The 22,031-nt window shown below is 45.1% G+C and overlaps 1 protein-coding gene across 1 annotated transcript in view; it reads left to right on the top strand.

Moving 5' to 3' along the window:
• Positions 1-22,031, top strand: part of sucla2 (succinate-CoA ligase ADP-forming subunit beta) — a 65,617-nt gene that overhangs the window by 13,877 nt on the left and 29,709 nt on the right. Inside the window, exons 2-3 of the mRNA XM_084315316.1 lie at positions 5,032-5,224; positions 12,581-12,680. Coding sequence (XP_084171442.1) covers positions 5,032-5,224; positions 12,581-12,680 — 293 coding nt within the window. The remainder of the gene's footprint in view (positions 1-5,031; positions 5,225-12,580; positions 12,681-22,031) is intronic.

Raw genomic sequence — 22,031 nt, 5'->3', positions numbered from 1 at the left:
AAGCACCTCAAAGGCGCTTAAAACAAAATTACAAACATCACAAAACAAACTGGTCAGACTACTACTTGACCTGAACCCCAGAACCCACCTCACCCCTGCCCACTTTGACAACCTAGGATGGCTTAGAGTAGACGACAGAGTACAGCAACTTGCAATGGGCCTGGTCTACAAGATACACTATACGACCGGGGTGCCCATGTACATGTCAAAATACTTCCCAAAGGTCAGTTAATACCACAACCACTACACCAGAGGAAGCTCAACAAATCATGTTAAACCCAGATTCGGCTCAAACAAGGGACTAAACACGTTTTGCAATTATGCCACAACAATGTGGAATGCCCTACCCAAAGCTGTAAAGGAATGTGAATCCCTGCCCACATTCAAAACCGCTCTTAAAGAGCACCTACGGGAGGCTGCAATTCGAAACTGGCCACCGTAAATGCCCAAAACCCCCACCACCTCCTAATAGACAGTCTCCTCCCCACCGCATGTATATATTCCCTCCCCGCCGTATGTATATTTCTCTCCCACCCACCCACCCCCTCCTAATGTACAGTCCCCTCCCCATCATATGTATATACTCTGTCAGGATCTAGGGGTAACTACTGTATATTTGAATACCGTTTATGTCACAAATGTATCAGTACTAAATACCTATATGTCCCTATGCCATAAATGTCATGTATGTTGTGTACCGGTATGTCATAAATGTCTATATGAATTGAAAATGGGGGACCCTGATGGAAACGAGACAAACGTCTTTCTCAGGTCTGCATCCCCTTAACAATTGTATGTATTGAGCCGTACTGTATTGTACCCATTCTGCAATCTGTTAAATAAAGTTTTCATTCATTCATTCATTCATTCATTCATTCATTCATTCATTCATTCATTCATTCATTCATTCATTCATTCATTCATTCATTCATTCATTCATTCATTCATTCATGGTACAGCAGCTCCTCCAGCAGCTCAGAATGGAAAAAAGCGCCCCCTATCACCTATCCCTGTGTAACTGCAGGTCAGTTGCTTAGACTGACCTGGGATCAGTCGATATGTAGAGGCGGAGCCAGCTGGTTCCTTGTGCAGGCAAGCTGTCTGCTCAACATGGAAGTCATCGCGGGACGGGAATCAGCCTGGAATATATATTCACAGTAGCCAATACTCAATCAATAAGCGTGATCTATATTTGGAATGGCGATCAGGAATTGGAATGATCTTTTTGGAGAACATCTGATCTGAGGTAAGGAATCTATTTTACCAGTCTTGGGATAATCAGAGTTGTATTCGCTGAGATCTCAGCGTTTGCCCTGTGTGTGTGTGTGTGTGTGCGTGGTGATCGCTGATGAGGAAATCAGAGAATCGATTTTTCAGCTCGCGTCTCTAGCGTGCATACGTACACATATACTATCGATAATCTAGCGTTTATTTGAAAACGATTCATAAATAGGCCGAAAAATTACAACGTTTTTGTGTATTCTAGAATATTCCAGTAAACGTCTTTTATCATGGAATCTTTATATTTTCCTTAAACAGGGGCTTTTCAAAATGCTATAAAACGAAAATGAACCGATAAAAAAACAATCCGCTTCGACAATGTTGACTGGAAAACGAGTCATTGATAAGCGACGGGCTGATTAGACACATAGCCATAATTTAAAACATAGATTAGGGGTTTTTAACGCTAACATTGAAGTGGATGGTGGCCATTCAACCGGTAAATCAAGGTTAAGCAAGGGCTCTGAAAGTGTTAATATCTCTTGATAGCAGATGTTAATATATCTCTTGATAGCAAATCCCAGTATGAACATATCACAAGTGTTATTCAAGGTCTTGAGGTCTTTATGCCATTTTTTGGAGGGAGTTTAAACTTCTTTTTGTGTGTGGTAAAAACGGGTTGCTAATGCACCAAATCTGTGTAAATCATGGTATCAACCCAAAACCTGCTACAGGCATCTATTACACATAACCGCGTTTGTGAATGTCCACCACATGTTTTTATCATAATGTCCCAAACCCTTATACACACACTTAACTTAAATTTGAATAGGTGCAAATCAGTGCCGAGCTGCATCTCAAATGAATCCTCAGAGTCCCAGCTCTCAGAGGATGTTATCACTTCTTAGGCCGGTCACGGTTTCCCAGAATCAAGTTTGAATTTTAACCAATCCTATTGCGGAGCTAATGATGCTAATGATGGAGCATCGCCGTTGGCTGTGTGATGTAAAGGGTTAACCTTCTGTTGTGTGGCAGTGAAAGGGTTAACTTGGTTAACAACTTCCGATAGATGTTCACTAATGTTGGCTATATTAGCTAGGTCTGCACTTGCTAACGATAGCCTAAATAAACATGGAATTAGCTTAAATTTCAACAAGCCAAAAGACAAAATATTGCCAACCTGTGGTGTGGATATAAAATATTGCAGTATTCTTTCCCTTCAAAATATCTGTAAACCTTATTTAGCACGTTAAGCTAGCGTGAAGAAGTGATTGATATCAATGGATCTAGTTTCTTGTGATACCACCATTTATGCTCTAGCCTTGGAACCGAGCACACTAATGTCGGCCAATACCGATAGCGATAGGGCAAAACTGATATCATATAAGTCACTAGTTTCCAATTCCCATATCACAATGTTTCTCTCCCTCTCTCTGTCTATCTCCCTCTCTCTCTCTCTGTCTCCATCTATCTTCCTGTCTCTCTCTCCATCTCCCTGTCTCGCTCGCTCTCTCTATCTATCTCTATCTCTATCTTTCTCTCTCTCTCTCCCTGTCTCTCTCTCTCCGTCTCCCTGTCTCTCTCTCCCGGTCTGTCTCTGTCTCTCTCTCTCTATCTCTCTGTCTCTGTCTCTCTGTCTCTCTCAAATTCAAATTCAAATAGGCTTTATTGGCATGAAATATTAACATACTTATTGCCAAAGCAAGTTCAACATACAAACAATAACTGTAACTGAGGGGTACAATTCCCTGACTGTATTAATCAAGTACTGATATCATTAAATCACTACCGTCTATGTACTCCTGGCCAATACTGTACATAAGTATTATTAGATTAGAACACTCCCACAATAACACGGTTTTCCACACAAAATACTCGTTTACAATATTTATTACATAAAGGATTATATTACATGACTTAGTTGCGCTTATAAGGCAAATAGAATGTGCAGGTAAATCAATAATGGATATTAAGGATGATCTCTATGGTGCTCTGGGAAAGGGGGTACTACCGGTTGTAAGCCAGCAGAGGGAGGCAAAGCTCTAGGCAAGTCAATGGTCCACGGAGCTGTAGCAATGCACCTGGAGACGGTGTTTACTCCCTGAGTCAGCGGGGAGAAGCAGCCTGGTCCCAGGATGCGCGCCGTGCAGATGAGAGCCGTGGGGTCTCTGGTGCGACAGAGACGAGCTTGAGTGATGTTCCCACGGGCACGTGGATCCCACAGCAGTGGGTGTAGGCGGTTCTCTGCTTCCAGTAGCTTGGTGAAGAATGAAGAATAATAATCCTTGCCCGGAGAGTGGCACCGCTGGCAGGGTGTAAATCCTCCGTGGTGCTGCTGCTCCGGTGTAAATCCTCCGGTGCGGTAATGCACGGTTAAACTTGACGTTACTATACTATTAGCACGGGCAATAAGTGCTCTATGTCGACGCACAATTACTCACTCCACGTGGTCTTTGACTCGTAATGAAGGTTTACTAATAAATAGAGAACGATACGACAAACAGACGTATTAGGATAACACGAGACTATCTTGAGGCAATGCGAGCCCTGCTCTGCCCACGTTGCGTAGTGGGTGAGACGTTGCTTGGATAACTGAACCAGACTGAACTGAAGGCGAACTGAAAGGGAACTGCAAGGGGGGTTCTGTATTCGCCGCGCTATATTTATATGTGCGGGGGGTAAACGATGGTGCCAGCCTGCTCACTGTCTCGTAGCCTTGGGCGAAAGCGGGCATGTTTGGGCAAGTCCTGGCGGTAGCTTTCAAGTCAGCTCGAGGGGGGTATGGCGCTGGCGCCTAGGGGTCGCTTCCAATAGGAGAACGAATATTATGGTCTGTCCTGCTACCAGGTAAAGGGATATTCCGTATATATTGTACAAGGAATATACAGGGGATATCAAACGATATGCAGATATTATACATGGGATCTCAGGCAATAAATATATATATTCGGTTTAATCTGACCCTTTGTAACAATAACATATATATTAAGCAATAAAATATCATAACATTAGTAATAACAGTAAGGACAATCAACAGGAAACATATTAATTTACAAAATAGTCACTAGATCGGGTAGTCATTTTTCAAGTGTGGCCATTCAGATGCATTTTACAGGGCTTGTTCTCTTATTTTGTGACAACCGTCTACATATTTTGCAGCTAATGCTGTACACTGACTTTTCTCCCCACACATGTATAGTAGCTTTTGGTGATCAGGGAGATGGATAAACTGTGCATCAATTTTGTTTATTTTATCAAAGAAGACTTCTCTTAGGTCCTTGTATTTCTCACAGTATAGCAGGAAGTGAAGTTCTGTCTCAATGTCCCCCTGATGGCAAAGTGAACACAGCCTGGCCTCTCTGGGCAGCCAGTTTTGCCTGTAACGGCCTGTTTCTATGGCTAGACTGTGTCCACACAGTCTGTACCGTGTCAATGTTTTTCTTAATTTTATCTCACTCACACTACAGTAGTCAGGTATTCTGCCACCATGTACTCTCTGTTTAGGGTCAAATAGAATTCTAATTTACTTTGAGATTTGGTTGATTTGTTCCAAAATTCTATATAGTTTTCTTTTTGTTTTGAGGTTATTTGGTTGGGCCAGATTTTTTGGTATCTGTCCTGAGGCATTTGTGGGCAGAGATTTCTGACTAGCTTGCAGAGGGGACTCTTATCTGGGTTCATCTCTTGGCTCTGAAGGGCTTTGTAGTGGTAGGAGTGGGGGTCACTTGATTGGAGGTGTGTGTAAAATTTTATGGCTCGCTTTTGAATTTGAAAAATTCATTTGAAAATTCTCTCTCTCCTCCCATCCAGGTTCTAGGTGGCTCGCCCGGTCTGTTTGGGGCTCATGGGTGCCAGCAGCCCTCCCACCTCCAGCAGCAGCAGAGGAACCTCTCCCTGCACGAGTACATGAGCATCAACCTGCTGAAAGACGCCGGCATCTCTGTGCCCGTGGGCATGGTGGCCAGCTCCTCGGACGAGGCCTATGCCGTCGCCAAGCAGATTGGTAAACTGATCCTGCAGACCATGTTGAATTAGGATTTACATTATAATTATTATTACCGTGTTTTCCCCAAATATAAGACGGTATTTTTTGCTTGCAAATTACATCTGAAAAAGTGGGCTCATCTTATACTTGTGTTTTCATAATAAAACACAATGTTTGTGCCCTAATGATGGGGGATAAGCGATCAATGAAGAAACCCAATCCCATTGTCAAAAGAAAGTAACGTGCCTATGAATACTGAGGCTGGCCTATTTTGTCTTTGCACGATCATGAAAACAAGATAATCGAGATGAAACGATTATTGTGTCGCATGCCGCGTTGCTCTCGCTGTGTCTTGTAAGACAGCAGTGCATTAACGTTACACTCGGGTTATTATATCTTCTGTGGTGTGCGCACTAACTAGCGTGGACATGGAGAGCAGTCTGGCTATGTGAGACACTCAAGTGTAACAATATACTGAGGGCTGACATTTGTCTTTTATATTAGAGGTACCTAAATGATCGATAATCCTAGATGCAAGTTCACAGAGCGCCCTACCACCTCCAGTTCATCCCCAGACGCCCCTATTAAAGAAAACCCCTTTCACTTTAGCTATGAAGAGGAAGATGAACACCGAAAGAGTGGATGAATGTCACTGAGCAGTGATTTAAGGTGAACCGCTTACATTCCTTGGCAACGGTCTCCTTCCTTAGGTTATTACTAGTTTATTATCTATTGATAAGTAAAATGCATTATCCACAGCAATATTAATTTATTTAATTTGTCTCTATTTGATATATTCCTGTCATAATACTTCACAATTTACTGACTAGAGCCTAAATATGCGAAGAATGAAAGGTAGAATAGTTTTGGTTCTTGATATTTGATTTTCTCTCCCACCACAAATGACAGAGATTCAATAAGATTCGATAAGAAGCAGAACCATAACCAAAATCGATACCCAACACTACTGAAAAAAGTGACTCCTGAATGTCTTTGTTTGCTCCTAAATCATTTCATTTAAATAGTTTCATTTAGGAGTGGCCATGTGCTCTTTGGAAAAACAGTCAAGCCCTGTGGTGCTCTCAAATCAATGAGTAATCGTGTTTAATAATCGTGATTTCAATATCAATCAAAATAATCGTGATTATGATTTTGTCATAATCGAGCAGCCCTAACTTATACTATGGAACTACAATCTATGAATGTTACATGGCCCTTAACACTTTGATTACCACTGGTGAACATGGTAAAATGTGGTTAAATGCCACCACCCACTTCAATGATAGCGTTGTGAACGCATAATCTCTGTCTTAAATTATGGCTATGTGTCTAATCTGCCCGTCGTTTATCAATGACTTGTTTGCAGTCAACATTGTCGAAACGGATTATTTTTTAATCGGTTCATTTCCGTTTTATAGCATTTTGAAAAGCCCTTGTTTTTCAGGAAAATATATAGATTCCGTGATAAACGGCATTTACTGGAATATTCTGGCATACACAAAAACAGTAATTTTTCTGCCTATTTATGAATCGTTTTCAAATAAACGCTAGATTATCGATAGTATGTGTACTTATGCACGCTATAGAAGCGGGCTGAAATATCGATTATCTTATTTCCTGATCAGCGCGCACACACAGACACACACACACATATATGGAATACGTTGATATATCTGAAAAAAGCTCTGATTACCCCAAGACTGGTAAAATACATTCCTTACCTCAGATAAGATGTTATCCAAAAAGATTATTCCAATTCCTGATAGCCATTCCAAATATCGATCACGTTTATTGCTTCAGCGTTGGGTACTGTAAATATATATTCCACGCGTTTTCCGGGCCGGCGATCAACTTGGGTCTCTTCAGTTGGCTTGACTGAAAAGTAAAATGAGGAAACTGGCCCCCCCCCCCCCCCCTTCATCAGTCTAAACTAATGGGGTGCAGTTACACAGGGAGAGACGATAGGGCGCGGTATCTTCCCAATTGAGCTCAGAGAGACTCTGCAACACTAGCGTGAGGCTCGATTGATGAAATATTAATTCAAATTGCCAATAAAAAAAAATACGACAAACAAACGCTATATGTCGTTGGCGGCACTCAACTGGCGGCATGCACTAACGACTTATAGCGTCGTTGGCATCCAAAGTGTTAACAGCATCCAAACAATGGCCAACTTCAACAGACCCGCTTCCTTTGAAGTGAGCTTGGGTATTGACAATGCCGATGCTACATACCCTCTACCCTATACCAACGTGTAGATGGATAAGCAGTGAGGGCAGCATATCACCACGGTTATCAAGTGGGCACCTCCCTTCACTGTTGTTTCGTCAAGTAGGGCCCACGGCACCTTGGGGAAGCTCGACCGTTAGTTCCAGCGTCCCAGAAGCGTGTTGCTTTTTAACAGCGGAGGAGTGCAAGAATGTGACAATGTGACCATGTGACCGCGGCAGCGCGAGAGAGCGGCAGTGCGGAAATAGGCTGTCTATTGCCATTCTCTAAGACAAACGCTAACCTTAACCAGCTCCTTAACAGCGCCTAAACTTAACCTTTCTAACCTTAACCAACTCCGAAACAATGCCTAACCTTAACCTTAACCATAACCATGCCTAACCTTAACCTTAACCATAGAAAGAATATTGCCATTCTCTAAGACAAACTCTAACCATAACCAGCTCCTTAACAGCGCCTAAACTTAACCTTTCTAACCTTAACCAACTCCGAAACAATGCCTAACCTTAACCTTAACCTTAACCATGCCTAACCTTAACCGGCGAAAGAATACACGTTAAAAAAAATAAAATAAAAATAAAAAAAAAATTGATGGGATTCGAACTTGAAACCAACGGACCGCAGGACCGCCGCGCTGCCAGGTGAGCTAAGCTTCGAATGAGAATCATGGCGGTTTACGGCTAAATAATGCCGCAAGCTCTGCCGCTCCGCTCTGCGGTTGCCTCGCCTGCCGCGGGGCGTGTCGCAGCCAATCAGGGAAGACGCGGAAGCAATTGGGCGCACTCCTTCGCTGTTAATAAGCAATAGGCGTCCCAGAACCACCCCCCCCCCCCCTCCCTCCCTCCCTGCTTGCTCTCATTGTCCACGATCCACGTCCACTTCCTTTTTATCCTATCCTTTATGTCAAAGACATTTTCCTGATAACAATATCACACAAGAAACGGAAACAACAGAGAAGAAAAGGAATCCTCTCACCCCTTGTTTGCTTTGGCCCCCAGACATTATGTCTCAACCAAATCCACGGACTGCCTTCCACTGGTTCCCACTGGTGGGAATCGCCAGAGACCTCACGATACGATACTATCGCGATACTTGCGTCACGATACGATAGTATCGCGATACAAAATATATCGCGATCCGCTGAGTATTGCGATTTAATTTTTTTTTGTTGATCAAATTAAATGTATTACCTTTTTTCAACTGCAAAGTAAAACTCTCACTTCAATCATTTTTATTGCAGAACATGGTATTTTCTCAAGCAGACAGATGTAAACACTGTAATCTGTGTTGCATGTACCTGACAAACTGAACTGTTTGTATTACAGTCACATTCCAACTTAACTGAATGCACATGTGTGTGTGGACTACTGTACTATTACAGGTATTGAAATGAACAATGCAACTTCCTTATACAATTTTTTTTTTTTTTTTTTTTTAATTTAATTTGAATTTTTATGAATAATTACATATCGATACTTGGCGTCCCTGTATCGATACAGTATCGCCACGCAACGTATCGCGATACTACTACGTATCGATTTATTCCCCCACCCCTACTAGCTTCCCATCCTCGCTAATTCAGTTTCTGCTACAACATTTGCATATCTACGCTTTTTCCTTTTCATGCGCCTCCTCTACTGAATCCTCCCAGTGCACGGTCAATTATATAATGAACTATCCGCTGACTAGCAGACCATAATACTAGGTCAGGCCTCAAGTTAATGCTAACCATCTCTTGTGGAACCAACACGTTTTCCTCCCAAATCTTGGAAAGGAACCTGAGAGGCATCGCATGTCTTTCAAAACCTTTTTATCTGACATGACCTGACCCTTGTGTGTGTGTTTTTAAATAGACCTAGTCACGAGGGCTCAGTATAGCACACACACACACACACACACACACACACACACACACACACACACACAGAGAAGCATTCACACGCATGAACAAACACAAGAACGCACATACACGGGGGCAATCTAAACTTAGCCTTGGGGCTCAGTTGACATGGACCTACATATCTTTCAGCATAGCGAGATGTTCCCCTCAGAACTATCTGTTGGACATTAATTATTATTATTGTTATTGTCCAGGGCTGACTACTGGGATGCTCCAGAGTTGAGACTGGTGCTCACTGACGTGTTGTTGGTAAGAGCTTCTTCGCTGTGGCTCAAAACTACAGGACGGTCAGGGTCCAGGTGCCTGGGTGTGTTCACAGCCTCCCAAGCAGCTCTGCCCCAAGTGCTTAATTACTGTAACACAAACTGACCTCTGTGATCAATACCTTTTTGAATTGCATGTATACAAATAGTATCACAAATAACCAAATGCTAATAATAGGGCTGTCACGATTCGTCGAGCATGTCGACGTCGGTGACGACGAAATTTTCCTCAATTTGCATATTCACGATCGACGTATCGTATTGTTGTTACTTGTATGTGCCTTTTGCCGTGGAAATGGCAGACGCTCAAAGTCACAACATGCGCAACGTATAATATAACTAGTATGCAATTAATCACCTTCAAAATATAAACAACTTCTCTTAAACCACTATTCGTGATTCTGCCTAGAGCCAGGACTCGACAGTGCGCGTTTCGCTCGCATTTGATAACTTCCGTGTTTCACGTCGACAGCTCTTCACAGTGATTTTTCTTTATTGTGTAAGAAACTTCAGAATGTTACCTTTCGAAAGAGACAAGACTCATGCACGGGCTATAAGTATAATAAATAGCAAATTACTATGGGTATGCAATCGTCAAAAAGAAAAATAGCCCCATTTGCTCCCCGATTCTTAAGAAGTTAAAGTCTTAAATGTGTATTGGATTAGGAACTTACTTCTGTGTTGTGATAAGTTCTCTATCTTGTTTAAATGTGTTTGGGATAAATGTCCGGGCCTGCAAAGTAAGCAGTATGGTAATTACCTTCAGTTCCATCCAACAATTCGTATGGAATTACTGCTTTCATAGTAATTTTCCTTCTTACCCTTTTGCCAGTATGGCCGTGAAATAGGCATTAAATTATATTCAAAGTGGTCTTAAAAACTCTTAAAGGTCTGTGGGTCAGTGTGTTTGTGTGTTTGTTAGCGTTGGCATGCTAATAACTATAAGAAGAGTGGTCAGTATTTGTGTGTTTGTTAGCGTTGGCATGCTAATAACTATAAGAAGAGTGGTCAGTATTTGTGTGTTTGTTAGCGTTGGCATGCTAATAACTATAAGAAGAGTGGTCAGTATTTGTGTGTTTGTTAGCGTTGGCATGCTAATAACTATAAGAAGAGTGGTCAGTATTTGTGTGTTTGTTAGCGTTGGCATGCTAATAACTATAAGAAGAGTGGTCAGTGTGTTTGTGTGTTTGTTAGCGTTGGCATGCTAATAACTATAAGAAGAGTGGTCAGTATTTGTGTGTTTGTGCCGTCTGGTGGGGATTTGCACTCTACTGAGCTCACCTTTCTAGTTGAGTGTATTTCCACCCCTTTTCAACATCAATGGCAGTGTGAAAGATAGCCTGACATCTACCAAAACATACACTTTATGTACCGTACACTAAATGAGTTAAACACTGGGAAGTCATAACAACTCTTGCACGGCCCTTTAAAATCTAACGCACCATAACATTTAGTTTTCTTTGCAAGTGGCTTTTGACTGAGGTCCAACAGTGTCTTCTTCCGAAGGGGTCCCGATTTGATCAGTCTTGGTCCATAATTGTGTGCTTTTAGTCCTCGGTCCCAGCGCAGAGCCCAGCCTACCTGTACCTGTGCTACTGGCTGGGAGAAGCACATTCAGTACATTCCTGTGTGGTACTGGGCCTGCTGGGACACGCTGTTACACCTTGACTCACTTGTTGCTGCGCTAAGACCACGTATCTCTTGGTTGCAACATGGATACAAATCAATTCAATTGAGGCTGGATCATTTTAAAGGCTAACGGAGGTATTATGTCAGCCAGGCCTCAACCTCGGACCTCCTCTCTTCATCTCTCGTCTGTATTAGGGATGTGCCGCTAGTTATTTTCAGACCAAGTTCTTGACGATACCGAGTACTGATATGAGTACTTAATAAATAATACAATTACAAAATAATGACTTTGAAAACACGTTATTTTCATCAGATGTGCCTAGGGCTGTCCCCGAAGCCTGTTTTTGGGCTTCGAACTTCGTCAGGGTTTTTCGAACGGACGTTTGAACCTTCGTTTTTAATAATAAAAAAAATAAATTCCAATGTTTTTTTTTCTTTTAATAAATATCCTCAAACTAAATCCTCAATTTGAATAAAGTGATTAATCTGATTAAATTAGTTTTTTTTATCAACTTTCTTTAATGAATATAACTAATCAGTTTTAATACTATAATATTAGTGTGTAGTCTAATCTTTATCTGCAACTGTGAAGAAAAACCCCATTGGTTTAAACAGAATGAATAGACACGTAATTTCTTTTTAATTTTTTTTAATTAAAAATAAAGAATTTAAATGTTGATTTTAGAATGCCAACGTAACGAACGAAGGTCCGAACGTTCGAACGTTTGGGCTCAGCCCTATGTGCCTCACTTTCTGACCATAACAAATGCTGACATTCTAATTAAAAATAATATAAATGTAATATTTTGAACGTTCACTGTTGTGTTTTCCCGAACAAACATGGCACTGAGTGCGTAGTAGTATAGGGGTGGTGTTACGAGGATGAGTACATGAGCACAGTATTGGGACATCCCTAGTCAGTATCTCCATTATATTACCAACTCCATCACAGACACACTTTAATCCTAATCTATTATCGTAAAAATAGGAATAACATGTGGACCAACGTATCAAATGTTACATCATAAAGCCGGTTAACCCCTTCACTGTGACAATACAGAAAGTTAGCCCACAACCGACGGCGATGCTCCATCATTAGCTCCGCATCCTTCTGTCCTTCTGTCGTGTGGCAGTGAAGTGGTTAAAGGGATCGTTCAGATGTTCTGGAACCCAGTCAATTTAAGTATCGGTAATCGGCCATAACAGAAAATGGATCAGCCACAATTTTCACATCTATGCATATCTGATGTTGAGATGACTACTTTAAATGCATCAATACTAATGAATAATACATTTCTGCAACATATGAATGTATGGACTAATGTCACGCCTCTGTGCTCTGCGTGTCCTCAGGCACTAAAGACCTGGTGGTGAAGGCCCAGGTCCTGGCAGGAGGCCGAGGGAAGGGCACCTTCGAGGGAGGACTGAAGGGAGGCGTGAAGATCGTTTATTCGTAAGAAGTTTAACCTTTCACTACCACACTACAGAAGTTTAACCCTTTCACTACCACACTACAGACTGTTAACCTTTCACTACCACACTACAGACTGTTAACCTTTCACTACCACACTACAGAAGTTTAACCCTTTCACTACCACACTACAGACTGTTAACCTTTCACTACCACACTACAGACTGTTAACCCTTTCACTACCACACTACAGACTGTTAACCTTTCACTACCACACTACAGAAGTTTAACCCTTTCACTACCACACTACAGAAGGTTAACCTTTCACACTACCACACTACAGAAGGTTAACCTTTCACTACCACACTACAGAAGGTTAACCTTTCACACTACCACACTACAGAAGGTTAACCCTTTCACTACCACACTACAGACGGTTAACCTTTCACTACCACACTACAGAAGGTTAACCTTTCACTACCACACTATAGAAGGTTAACCTTTCACTACCACACTACAGAAGGTTAACCTTTCACACTACCACACTACAGAAGGTTAACCCTTTCACTACCACACTACAGACGGTTAACCTTTCACTACCACACTACAGAAGGTTAACCTTTCACTACCACACTACAGAAGGTTAACCTTTCACTACCACACTACAGAAGGTTAACCTTTCACTACCACACTACAGAAGGTTAACCTTTCACTACCACACTACAGAAGGTAAACTTTTTTTTTTTCTTTTTTTTATTATATATATATATATATATATATATATATATATATATATATAATTATTTTTTTCCCCCTCCCTTCTTTTTCCGATTTTTCTCCCATCCCACCCTTCCTGGTTGTTGCGCACTTTCCCCTACTGTTGGTCCGAGAGGCCGGAGACTGTCGCATGCTTTCCTCCGACGCATGTGCAGCCTGCCGGCAGCCAGCCTGGCCGCGCAGATTCTCACTGGGAGAGTGTAACGTGTGGGAGGCCGCACTACCTCTCTCCAGATCCTACCCTTGCTGAGCAGGCGCCCCGACCGAACTGTAGGTGTCGCTGTCCACAACGCCCAGGACCCACCCGCCACCTTTCCCACCCTCTAATACTGACAATTGTATTAGTGTGAACGGCCAGCCAAGCTGGTGACAACGCCGGGAGCTGGATTTGAACACGCAAATCCAGCATCTCCGGCGTTGGTGACGAACGCAATCTCCGCTACGCCACCTGACCGCCCACACTACAGAAGGTTAACCTTTCACACTACAGAAGGTTAACCTTTCACTACCACACTACAGACAGTTAACCTTTCACTACGACACTACGTAAGGGATAATGTATAGCTACGAGGTCATTGTCGCTAAATAATTGACCGACACGGAGTTTAGAATACAGAGGCGCCTCGCCGAGATGTTTTAAACGTAGTGAAGGTCAATTATTTTGCGACAATGACCGAGTATAGCTATACATTATCCCGCTTATTACATGGCTAACTTACTAACAATATACCTAATTCATTTTACACCATCGACAAGACGAGATCAAATGCAGACGCAGTTGTTCTGTGGCTCCGTCCGCTGTCAGCCCAAATAAAGTTATTATTATCGCCGGCAGGTGTGTGGACTGATTGCACTGCTGCAGTGTGTGTCAGTGGGCTTGATTGCGAACGGCGGTCATTATTGCTCGGCAGAGGTCCGTTATCGAGTAATAACGGACCTCTGACGAGCGCTATTGACCAATCACAATCAAGCATTTCGGCGAATGTTAAAACGCCATGTAATAAAGAAGGTTAACCTTTCACTACCACACTACAGAAGGTTAACCTTTCACTACCACACTACAGGAGGTTAACATTTCACTGCCACACTACAGACGGTTAACCTTGAGTTTCACTACCACACTACAGAAGGTTAACCTTTCACTACCACACTACAGAAGGTTAACCTTTCACTACCACACTACAGAAGGTTAACCTTTCACTACCACACTACAGAAGTTTAACCTTTCACTACCACACTACAGAAGTTTAACCTTTCACTACCACACTACAGAAGTTTAACCTTTCACTACCACACTACAGAAGGTTAACCTTTCACTACCACACTACAGAAGGTTAACCTTTCACTACCACACTACAGGAGGTTAACCTTTCACTACCACACTACAGAAGGTTAACACTTTCACTATCACACTAAAGAAGGTTAACCCTTTCACTACCACACTACAGAAGGTTAACCTTTCACTACCACACTACAGAAGGTTAATCTTTCACTACCACACTACAGAAGGTTAACCCTTTCACTACCACACTACAGAAGGTTAACCCTTTCACTACCACACTACAGAAGCTTAACCTTTCACTACCACACTACATACGTTTAACCTTTCACTACCACACTACAGAAGGTTAACCCTTTCACTACCACACTACAGAAGGTTAACCTTTCACTACCACACTACAGAAGTTTAACCTTTCACTACCACACTACAGAAGGTTAACCTTTCACTACCACACTACAGGTTAACCTTTCACTACCACACTACAGAAGGTTACCCTTTCACTACCACACTACAGAAGGTTAACCTTTCACTACCACACTACAGACGGTTAACCTTTCACTACCACACTACAGAAGGTTAACCTTTCACTACCACACTACAGAAGGTTAACCCTTTCACTACCACACTACAGAAGGTTAACCTTTCACTACCACACTACAGACGGTTAACCTTTCACTACCACACTACAGAAGGTTAACCTTTCACTACCACACTACAGCATGTTAACCTTTCACTACCACACTACAGAAGGTTAACCTTTCACTACCACACTACAGAAGGTTAACCTTTGACTACCACACTGGTCTGCATCAAGTTCTCAAGTTCTCAAGTTCTTTAATAGTTGTCATACAGAAGTACAGGATACTTTCATACAAAATGCTTCTTACTGTTACGCTCCAGAGACTGTGCTAGACAAGATAGTATCAAATAACATAATAACATAATATAGCATGAATTTAGAAGAAGAAAATGAGGTCAGTGTTCGGTATAGACATATGTACAATGTTCTGAGTTACCATATAATATACAATACACAATACTATGCAGTGTACTAATGTACAGTACTATCTAGTGCAAAGCAGAAATGGGATGAGGTACAATTTTAGGTACAATTTACAGTAAGGTGTACGAGTTGTAGTGCAATCCTTCATCCATAAATATAAAGTGTGGGGAGTGGGTGCTACAGTGTGTTTGTTTAAAGTGGGTGTGTGCTATAAGTGTGTGGAGTGGGTGCTACAGTGTGTTTGTTTAAAGTGAGTGTGTGCGTGTGGATGTGTGTGCTATGTGCGTTTGGTGGTTGTTGTTGTGTAGTGTTCATTCATTGTTCGTTTAGCAGCCTGATGGCCTGGGGATAGAAGCTTCTTCTGAGTCTTTCTGTGCTCGCCTTGAGACTCCTGTATCGCTTGCCTGACCGCAGCAGTTCAAAGAGGCAGTTGTTCGGGTGACTGGAGTCTTTAATGATTCTCTTAGCCTTGCCCTTGCAACGCTTGTAGTAAATGTTCTGGAGGGTGGGGAGCCCCCCCTTAACAATTGTGTGTATTGAGCCGTACTGTATTGTACCCATTCTGCAATCTGTTAAATAAAGTTTTCATTCATTCATTCTTTCACTACCACACTACAGACGGTTAACCTTTCACTACCACACTACAGACGGTTAACCTTTCACTACCACACTACAGACGGTTAACCTTTCACTACCACACTACAGAAGGTTAACCTTTCACTACCACACTACAGAAGGTTAACCTTTCACTACCACACTACAGAAGGTTAACCTTTCACTACCACACTACAGACGGTTAACCTTTCACTACCACACTACAGACGGTTAACCTTTCACTACCACACTACAGCATGTTAACCTTTCACTACCACACTACAGACGGTTAACCTTTCACTACCACACTACAGACGGTTAACTGTCTGTAGTAAATGGTAAATGGCTGCTTTTTTATATAGCACTTTTATCCAAAGTGCTTTACAATTTGTTCCTCACATTTGACCCATTCACTCACATATTCACACACCGACGGCGGAGGCAACCATGCAATGTGCCAACCTGCTCATCGGGAGGAATTAGGGGTTAAGTGTCTTGCTCAAGGACACATCGACACGCTGCCCTGGAGGAGCGGCAATCGAACCGGGAACCTCCGGTTTGCCAGACGACCTGTGTGGTAGTGAAAGGGTTAACCGTCTGTAGTGTGGTAGTGAAAGGCCTTCTGTAGTGTGGTAGTGAAAGGGTTAACCGTCTGTAGTGTGGTAGTGAAAGGCCTTCTGTAGTGTGGTAGTGAAAGGGTTAAAGAGTAGGGCTGATACAGATACCAAAATTATACTTCCTCAGATACTGTACCAATACTTATCGTATGGCCAATCACCAGCCTTATATATTGGGAGCAAGCATGCTCATTGGCTCACTGACACCGATGGGATTACTACTAACTTGGGTATCGAAATTTCGGATGGAATCAATTTGAGTCTTGGAATTGAAGATTTTAATTTACCGGCCAAATGTAACATGTTATGGCTATATCATGTAACACGCGTGCAGAGTGTACGGGTGGAGGAGGAGGACTTCATTACAGTAGTCGAGGAGTCTGTCCAGGGTGGTGTTGAGCACACCAGGCACAGGGTTCGCACAAGGTCACAAAGTGCTTAAAGTGCTTGATTTTTGACAAAAGAAAGTTGAGGCCTGGAATTTCTTGATAACAGCCAATTCTTTTTAACAAGGTGCTTAAAAAGTCATTGGAATTCAAATCAACCATTCACATTGACAGTTTTGTTCATCCATGATAAAAGAAAATTCTGAATCAAGAAATTGCATATTCTTATGGCGGCTGGGTGGCGCAGCGGACATTGCACTCGTCACCAACGCAAGAGACACCGGTATCGAATCCGGCTGTCAGCGTTGCCTCTGGCTTGGGCCGGCCGTCATACTGACTCAATTGGCAGAGTTAGCGGGTGGAAGTCGATGGGGTGGTAATCTGGTCGTTGTAAACAGCGACTCCTACAGGTCGGTCACGGCGCCTGCACAGCAAAGACAGGAGATGGCGGGGGCAGTGTGAGCCTCCCACACGTTACACCTCGCCAATGAGAGTCCGCGCTGGCAGGTGAAAAGAAGTGACTGGCTGCCTCCACATGTATCGGAGGGGACATGTGATGCAAGGCTTCTATCCTCCCTACGACCGGCCAGTGGGGGGCACATGCGAGCAACGATCAGGGGAGGGAGAGAATTGGCACGAGAGGAAAAATTGGAATGGGAGAAAAATCACAGAAAAAGTAGGCCTAAAAAAATTGCATATTCTTTTTATCCAAAGTGTAACTAATTGTCGGAAATTGGGTTTAAGCCATAAATATGGGATCTGATTATATATATTTTTTATTTTTGAAATAAAAACGCATTTAAAAGTTATTTGGATCCTTTTTTTTTTAAATGCCCTTTTCAAGTGAAAAATAGTGCTTGAGAAAGTGCAATGTGGTGGGAGCCCTGCAGACAGGACTCCACTGCATCACGTGGGAGGTGATGTAGGCCTGGGTGACTCACTAGAGGAGCTGCAGACAGGACTCCACTCCATCACGTGGGAGGTGATGTAGGCCTGGGTGACTCACTAGAGGAGCTGCAGACAGCACTCCACTCCATCACGTGGGAGGTGATGTAGGCCTGGGTGACTCACTAGAGGAGCTGCAGACAGGACTCCACTGCATCACGTGGGAGGTGATGTAGGCCTGGGTGACTCACTAGAGGAGCTGCAGACAGGACTCCACTCCATCACGTGGGAGGTGATGTAGGCCTGGGTGACTCACTAGAGGAGCTGCAGACAGGACTCCACTCCATCACGTGGGAGGTGATGTAGGCCTGGGTGACTCACTAGAGGAGCTGCAGACAGGACTCCACTGCATCACGTGGGAGGTGATGTAGGCCTGGGTGACTCACTAGAGGAGCTGCAGACAGGACTCCACTGCATCACGTGGGAGGTGATGTAGGCCTGGGTGACTCACTAGAGGAGCTGCAGACAGGACTCCACTCATCACGTGGAGGTGATGTAGGCCTGGGTGACTCACTAGAGGAGCTGCAGACAGGACTCCACTCCATCACGTGGGAGGTGATGTAGGCCTGGGTGACTCACTAGAGGAGCTGCACATCACCACTAGAAACAAACTCAAGTTTCACTAAATGAAAGCCTCTTCACAATTCACATACATAAAAAAAATGCCTTACTGACATCAAAATAATAGTTTTTGTACATGGGATTACAAGATTTCTATTACGCTACATACAACATTTACATTTTACATTTGGTAATTTAGCTGACACTTTTATCCAAAGCGACTTACAAGTTCTGTACGACAGGTCATCAGGAAGGGCACAACTCTATCAGCTGAGCAACAATGTTCGTCAAAGTGTTGAGTGCTACAGTGTAGGTTAGTTTATTAGGACAAGTGCATGACAGTACGGTTAGTTAGGGTTAGAACTATTATATATATATTTTTATTCCATCTCTCTTGGTCATTTCCTGGTTGTTAAAACGAGGTGGTGTTTCTCTCTCTCTTCCCCTCCGCTCGTCTCTCTCTCTCTCGTCCCCTCCGCTCGTCTCTCTCTCTCTCTTCCCCTCCGCTCGTCTCTCTCTCTCTCTCTTCCCCTCCGCTCGTCTCTCTCTCTCTCTTCCCCTCCGCTCGTCTCTCTCTCTCTCTTCCCCTCCGCTCGTCTCTCTCTCTCTCTTCCCCTCCGCTCGTCTCTCTCTCTCTCTTCCCCTCCGCTCGTCTCTCTCTCTCTCTTCCCCTCCGCTCGTCTCTCTCTCTCTCTTCCCCTCCGCTCGTCTCTCTCTCTCTTCCCCTCCGCTCGTCTCTCTCTCTCTCTTCCCCTCCGCTCATCTCTCTCTCTCTTCCCCTCCGCTCGTCTCTCTCTCTCTTCCCCTCCGCTCGTCTCTCTCTCTCTCTTCCCCTCCGCTCGTCTCTCTCTCTCTTCCCCTCCGCTCGTCTCTCTCTCTCTCTTCCCCTCCGCTCGTCTCTCTCTCTCTCTCTTCCCCTCCGCTCGTCTCTCTCTCTCTCTTCCCCTCCGCTCGTCTCTCTCTCTCTCTTCCCCTCCGCTCGTCTCTCTCTCTCTCGTCCCCTCCGCTCGTCTCTCTCTCTCTCTTCCCCTCCGCTCGTCTCTCTCTCTCTCTCTCTTCCCCTCCGCTCGTCTCTCTCTCTCTCTTCCCCTCCGCTCATCTCTCTCTCTCGTCCCCTCCGCTCGTCTCTCTCTCTCTCTTCCCCTCCGCTCGTCTCTCTCTCTCTCTTCCCCTCCGCTCGTCTCTCTCTCTCTCGTCCCCTCCGCTCGTCTCTCTCTCTCTTCCCCTCCGCTCGTCTCTCTCTCTCTCTTCCCCTCCGCTCGTCTCTCTCTCTCTCTTCCCCTCCGCTCGTCTCTCTCTCTCTCTTCCCCTCCGCTCGTCTCTCTCTCTCTCTTCCCCTCCGCTCGTCTCTCTCTCTTCCCCTCCGCTCGTCTCTCTCTCTCTCTTCCCCTCCGCTCGTCTCTCTCTCTCTTCCCCTCCGCTCGTCTCTCTCTCTCTCGTCCCCTCCGCTCGTCTCTCTCTCTCTCTTCCCCTCCTCTCGTCTCTCTCTCTCTCTTCCCCTCCGCTCGTCTCTCTCTCTCTCTTCCCCTCCGCTCGTCTCTCTCTCTCTCTTCCCCTCCGCTCGTCTCTCTCTCTCTCGTCCCCTCCGCTCGTCTCTCTCTCTCTCTTCCCCTCCGCTCGTCTCTCTCTCTCTCTCTCTTCCCCTCCGCTCGTCTCTCTCTCTCTCTTCCCCTCCGCTCGTCTCTCTCTCTCTATTCCCCTCCGCTCGTCTCTCTCTCTCTCTTCCCCTCCGCTCGTCTCTCTCTCTCTCTTCCCCTCCGCTCGTCTCTCTCTCTCTCTCTCGTCCCCTCCGCTCGTCTCTCTCTCTCTCTTCCCCTCTGCTCGTCTCTCTCTCTCTCTTCCCCTCCGCTCGTCTCTCTCTCTCTCTTCCCCTCCGCTCGTCTCTCTCTCTCTCTTCCCCTCCGCTCGTCTCTCTCTCTCTTCCCCTCCGCTCGTCTCTCTCTCTCTTCCCCTCCGCTCGTCTCTCTCTCTCTTCCCCTCCGCTCATCTCTCTCTCTCTTCCCCTCCGCTCATCTCTCTCTCTCTTCCCCTCCGCTCGTCTCTCTCTCTCTCTTCCCCTCCGCTGCTCTCTCTCTCGTCCCCTCCGCTCGTCTCTCTCTCTTCCCCTCCGCTCGTCTCTCTCTCTCTCTTCCCCTCCGCTCATCTCTCTCTCTCGTCCCCTCCGCTGCTCTCTCTCTCTTCCCCTCCGCTCGTCTCTCTCTCTCTCTTCCCCTCCGCTCGTCTCTCTCTCTCTCTTCCCCTCCGCTCGTCTCTCTCTCTCTCTTCCCCTCCGCTCGTCTCTCTCTCTCTCTTCCCCTCCGCTCGTCTCTCTCTCTCTCTTCCCCTCCGCTCGTCTCTCTCTCTCTCTTCCCCTCCGCTCGTCTCTCTCTCTCTCTTCCCCTCCGCTCGTCTCTCTCTCTCTCTCTTCCCCTCCGCTCGTCTCTCTCTCTCTTCCCCTCCGCTCGTCTCTCTCTCTCTTCCCCTCCGCTCGTCTCTCTCTCTCTCTTCCCCTCCGCTCGTCTCTCTCTCTCTCTTCCCCTCCGCTCGTCTCTCTCTCTCTCTTCCCCTCCGCTCGTCTCTCTCTCTCTCTTCCCCTCCGCTCGTCTCTCTCTCTCTCTTCCCCTCCGCTCGTCTCTCTCTCTCTCGTCCCCTCCGCTCGTCTCTCTCTCTCTCTTCCCCTCCGCTCGTCTCTCTCTCTCTCTTCCCCTCCGCTCGTCTCTCTCTCTCTTCCCCTCCGCTCGTCTCTCTCTCTCTTCCCCTCCGCTCGTCTCTCTCTCTCTCTTCCCCTCCGCTCGTCTCTCTCTCTCTTCCCCTCCGCTCGTCTCTCTCTCTCTTCCCCTCCGCTCGTCTCTCTCTCTCTCTCTCTTCCCCTCCGCTCGTCTCTCTCTCTCTCTTCCCCTCCGCTCGTCTCTCTCTCTCTTCCCCTCCGCTCGTCTCTCTCTCTCTTCCCCTCCGCTCGTCTCTCTCTCTCTTCCCCTCCGCTCGTCTCTCTCTCTCTCTCTTCCCCTCCGCTCGTCTCTCTCTCTCTCTTCCCCTCCGCTCGTCTCTCTCTCTCTCTTCCCCTCCGCTCGTCTCTCTCTCTCTCTTCCCCTCCGCTCGTCTCTCTCTCTCTCTTCCCCTCCGCTCGTCTCTCTCTCTCTCTTCCCCTCCGCTCGTCTCTCTCTCTCTCTTCCCCTCCGCTCGTCTCTCTCTCTCTTCCCCTCCGCTCGTCTCTCTCTCTCTTCCCCTCCGCTCGTCTCTCTCTCTCTT

The sequence above is a fragment of the Notolepis coatsorum genome, assembly GCF_963971535.1.
Source record: "Notolepis coatsorum genome assembly, chromosome: 5".
Classification (NCBI taxonomy): domain Eukaryota; kingdom Metazoa; phylum Chordata; class Actinopteri; order Aulopiformes; family Paralepididae; genus Notolepis; species Notolepis coatsorum.
The sequence above is the reverse complement of the archived record's forward strand: the minus strand, read 5'-3'. Positions and strand labels throughout refer to the sequence as shown.